At 50.6% G+C, this 5,278-nt stretch overlaps 1 protein-coding gene across 1 annotated transcript in view; it reads left to right on the plus strand.

Moving 5' to 3' along the window:
- Positions 1-3,936, plus strand: part of CROCC (ciliary rootlet coiled-coil, rootletin) — a 66,479-nt gene extending 62,543 nt beyond the window's left edge. The window contains 1 exon segment of the mRNA XM_030537655.1: positions 273-3,936. Within this exon segment, the coding sequence (XP_030393515.1) occupies positions 273-359 (87 nt within the window). The 3' untranslated portion in view covers positions 360-3,936.
- The last annotated feature ends 1,342 nt before the right edge of the window (positions 3,937-5,278 follow it).

Raw genomic sequence — 5,278 nt, forward strand, 5'->3', positions numbered from 1 at the left:
CTAGCCGCGAGCGAGCTGCCCTGCCGCCAGGGTCCCTACAGCACCCCCTGCTGGGAGAGGCTGGGCCTGGAGCAGCTATAAGTTTCCCCCGCAGCCACTGCTCCCACAGCTCCCATCCAGCTCCCGTCCTCCCGGATTCCTTTGCCTATTTGGGGAAATAGCCCCGAAATGCTGCTGCACCATCTGGCTCTGCCACGGCTTTGGGGGACACCACCCGTGCAGCCAAAGTGCTGACTGGATTCCCCCACCCCTTTTTTTTTAATCCTTCACAGATCTCCACACTGAAGGATCAACTGCAGCAGGAGCTGCGGCGGTGCCAGACCCATTACTCTCACTCCTCTCTCCTCTCAGGGAACTAGGCTTCCTGCATCTCCCTACCACCACCGTGACCAAGGAGCCTTCAGTGCGAAGCACCCGCCGGCTCTATGCTCCAGCCGTGTGGCAGGGAAATTGGGTTTGTATAGAGGGGGGATGCCCCTGCCATCACCCTCCCCATATGGCCCTGTGGATTCCTTGGGTGCTCAGACCTTTACAAAAGACCAGCACGCGCACACGTTCCCCTGAGCGTGCATCGAGTCGATCTGACATGGAATCGGGGAGCATCTCAGAGCTGCTAATTTGCCTTCTCCACTAATGTATCGTTACGGATACGCTACAAATGGAAACGAATCAGTGACAAGGGGCAGCCTGGATCTGATTTTTCAGCAGCGCTGAGCACCCCCAGCTCAAAGCACAGTCCACTGGCGCTGGGGGTGCTCAGTGCCAGGCAATCAGGCCCCAGGTGGCCTTGCTCAGAAGCCACCTTCAATCCTTTTGTAGCATCTTTCCAATGGCGGGTGAATTGTTACACTGGATAGCAGCCCCCTTCCTTTTGAAGCAGGGATAGAAGGTAACATTGGCTAGTAGTCAGAACAGAGGAGTGAGGACTCCTGGGTTCTATTCCAGATGCTGCTGTGTCGTATGATTGACTCACTCTGTGCCTCAGTTTCCCCATCTAATGCAAGGCTAATAATACTGACCTCATAGAGGAATTCTGAGGCTTAACTAATTACCATGATGTGCTCTGAGATCCTCCACTGGAAGGTGCTCTACAATAGGGTTATTCGTAAGCAATATTATTAAGTTTAATAGAAACAGTGGCTTCTTTGTCCAGAGGGTCATGCTGGGGCCTAACATTAAAAATGCCGCTCTGAAGGGGGGAGGGCATTTGCAGGCCGACGATTGAACGCCCATGGGTGACTGGAGTCAAAACAGGGGCTCAGTCACCAGTGAAATGGGTTTGCTGATCGGTGTCATCCCACTATTTCATTAACCCTAAAAGGCCCCTTCAAGCAAAAATATATTTTGGGGGGCTGGTTGGGACCAAAAAAAAATCTGCAACCAAACTGAACTAGGTCCTGCAAAACCAGCATTTGCCTTCTCAGCAAGGACACTTCTGCCATTCCATTTTTTAAAAAAAGAGCACTTTCCTAAGCAGCAGGAGAATGTATATTTGATACGGCATTTTTTACTGCAGTTTTTACTAGAGGTTTGGAAACTTTTCAAGACTTTGTCCTCACTATTCGTATGAAACCTGTTTCTGCAGCTCTGGTTCATCCACTGTGTTGCCCAGAAGACCCATAACCCTTTGTAGAAAATGGGGGGTGGGAAGATTTGTTTTTATCAAGGATTTGAGTTGGGTGCTCTGCTCTACCTTGACCGTCCCAGTTTGTTTCCCTTAGAGCAGAGAAGGGTCAGTTTCGCAGAACGCTAGTCTAAGCAGCTGTTGATTTTTGAACATTTGCTCCTCCATTCCAGGTGTTTTCTCCTCCTCTCCACTAGCCAGCAGCCTTGTGCTCTGCATGACCATGTTGGCTGAGAACGTGCCCATCGTGTAGCTGTGCGTCCATTACCATCTCAGGGCCCCCGTTCCTCCCAGCATCCTACTCACCCCCAGTGCCTGCACTGGAACGACATTGTCATAAGCAATAGGTGCTCTTAGTACAACCTGAGCCTGTAGCTGCTTCCTGAAACCAGTAGGTGAACAAACTCCACCATGGAGCTGTAGTCATTAATCATTGGTGCCTGCCAAAGCCTAGTTTATTGCACGGCCAGTGAGCAGGGAGTGGAAAGCTGAATGACCCTGAGACCCAGAAGAGCCATGGTAACTGGGTTAGGAGGCACACTGAACAGTGAAAAGTTCCTTTTCCACAATAGCAATGAGATGAGCATTAGAGTTAGCAGCAGCCTGTGTACTTGGTCCAGCCTTGGCCTTGGTGTCTAGTTAAAAGGCCACTGCCAACTTGGGCACCGACGGCTGAAAAGTTTTAACTTATTACAGGTCACACCAAGATCCTGAGAATTTATTTTTCTCTCCGTTTGGTTTGGGCATTTGACAGCACTGTGTGTTTAGTCAGTTTCACTGGGGCCCTTGTTTTAGGGGTGGGAGTTTAAGATCGGAAAGTGGGATTGTTAAACGTCAGCACCTGGAACATCATCACGCAGTTTTTGGAAACTGACCTGATTCCAGGTTGTCCCAGACCCACAGCCTCCTCCAGTGACCCTTGGCTCTGCCTGTTAGGTTGATGAGCAGAGCTGTCTACGCTAATGACAGTAGCATCTCTTCAGACTTTTCAGGTTGTGTGTCAAAAGGGAGAATCGGCTGCAGAAGGGCAGCTGTAAAATTAGAGCAGGAGAAGGAAATGCACCTAGTGGAGGGGCTGTTGTGGGGAACTTTTCTCTAATAACTGGCCTGGCTTTCTTGGGCAGGTGACTAGAAAGGCACCGAGAGGGCTGGGAAGAAACTCTGCATCAGGTGCCATGTTCTGATCTCAGCCCCCAGCACTAGTGTAATGTAACCCCCACAAGCACAGAGTTCTGCAGCCCCGCTGGAAAGGAGGAAGCCAAATTAACTCCATGGAGGCAGTGCAGGGCAGCCGTGAGCCTAGCATAAGCTGTTAAGCTAGTGCTTGGCCGGGCTTTCTAAGCAATCTGGGGCCCAGGAACGATGGCTACGGGAGACTGGGGGAACTAGGCTCTGTTCACTGGTTTAAAGTACAGTTCTGCTCTCAATGAAGCGTCTCAGCTCAGCTGTGCTCCAGTCACACGTCAGATGCCCTCACTTTTGCTCTAGGCTCTGAGTCAACCTGGGCCCTTTCCCTCGCCTGTGTCAGCACTAATGATTCTGCAGGGACACTTCCCCCCCTCCGTGTCTGGCTGTGCTCACTGACGCAGGTGTAACTGGTTGGAATTCAGCAAAGGGCTCTGCCTGCCCCAGGATGCGAGAAGGCAGCTGTCACTTTCGGACAGTGTTAGCCCTGCAGGAGCCAACACTTAATTAAAAAAAAACAACTCCCCCGCACTGAAAAGCGCACAGGAGGTGCTGTTCTTTGCTGTGAGATCAGGCCCCTTTTAAAGCACTTTCAGGCTGTAGGTTTTCACATCTAGAAACATTCCTCTCCCAGCTCTTTTGTGACACTAAATTGAAAAGGCACAGGCTGACTGTGCACAGCAGCATGCAATGAGGGTCTTACTAAAATCCTGGTTCTTTAGCACAAGGTTTTTCTACCGATAGGTGGCTGGGTTTCTTTTTAAAGTGACCAAGTTTTCTACTAGAAATTCTTACTTTTCTTTTGTTCTCACTTGTGTAACAATCAGGTCAGGAAGAGTTTTTTGTTTTTGTTTTTTAATAGAGTATATGGGTACTTTCTTGATGAATTTGGCCATTGGAAGAGGAGTGCTTGCCCCACACTCAGGGGCAATGTCAGCTCACCTCTCGTTTGAAATCCCTGGTGGTCAGTTTCCTGTAAGCTGAGGCAATGGAAAGACCAACCAGGGAAGTCTGTGTCTCTGAGTCAGACTTTTAAACATTTCCAAAGTTTGTATAAATGTTTTACAGCGGGATTTTAAAAAATAATAATAATCACACCACAGACAGGCCCTTGCTCAGCCTGCCTCCCCACCCTGGTCCAAAGTCGCATTAAACAGGAAGAAAAAAAGCGTGCCAACTGAGTGTGTGTGACTTCATTTTCTCCTGTAGTAGGTTGCTGTCATTGGAATAGTATCATAGGGCTGGTGGGGAACTCAAGAGCCAAACCTGGGCCATACCAGCAGCAGATAATTTATGAACATGAATCAAAGCCAGGAAGGACCTCCTCACTTAATTTGTGTTGGAATACCTAGTTCCACTGCTGTCATACAGATCCCCTCAGGCTACCTGTGAAACTGACAAGGATGGTCACTTTATGTCACCATGTGGAGCTTGAATATCTGGTTCCACGAAACATACCGGCACTAGCTCTGATCAAGCCAGCATGGTAAAACTAGCAGTGTACCCACAGGGGTGGGATGGGATAGCTGCCCTGAGTACAGTCGAGCTGGGACTATATGTGGGTAGCTAGTCGAGCCTGCTGCTCCACTTCAATTTTCAGCATGTTCCCATGTAGACATATATCCTCCTGCTGCTGCTGGGGAAAGCTAGAGGCAAAGAGCTTGAAGCTAATGCTTCCTCCAGCGCTATCTCAGTACAGTGTAAGGGTCTCTAGGCTGGCGAGGGAGGGTGGGCTGAGCCCAGGGATAAGCTACTGCTGCTTAACCACAGCTCCTGCTTGGCCGCCAAGGGATTGAAGCATACGGTAGAACCTCCAAACGGAGGTTTTCCATGACTCTGAACTGTTCATAACTCAAACCAAAGCAGAGTTCAGGCTCCAGCTCTAGCAGCTGAGCCCTTCCCAGCCAGGGAAGGGGTGTGTGAAAGTGGCCTAGACCCTAGCATTGCTCCTGCTCTGTCTCCAGCTGCCTTGGGCTGGCAGTCCCGGGGTCTTGCTGTTAGTGGCTGCCTTGTGCGTAGGGGTGAAGGGGTTGGGACAGGCAGCCCAGATGCACCTACCTTTGAGGTGCACAGGCACAAGATTGGTTTGTTTTTTTTTGTCCCTGCTGCTGCCTGATTGGGATCCGGTTGACCAGCCCATCTGTAACTCTGGGGTTCGTATCTCTGAGGTTCTACTGGAGTTAAACTGAAAGGCTGGAAGAGGAAAGGGGGAGCTGCAGCAGAAAGCACTAAACTAATCCCTTCGCCTGACCAGGACTCCGGCATTTGGCGCTGGGACAACGTTCACAGGATGCTCTGTGCTGGGGGGATTTTGCGGAAGCTGCAGTGGCATAGTGCAAAGCAGAGCAGGTGGTGGGACGACTGCTCCACATTGCTGCTACGCTGCCCAAGCCACTGCCCAGCCCTGGCTGTTCCTCGCCCAGCTCAAGCCACAAGGCTCAGTTGGACCAGACGTGACCTTTTCGGGGT

Source organism: Gopherus evgoodei, chromosome 18 (assembly GCF_007399415.2).
Source record: "Gopherus evgoodei ecotype Sinaloan lineage chromosome 18, rGopEvg1_v1.p, whole genome shotgun sequence".
Classification (NCBI taxonomy): Eukaryota; Metazoa; Chordata; order Testudines; family Testudinidae; genus Gopherus; species Gopherus evgoodei.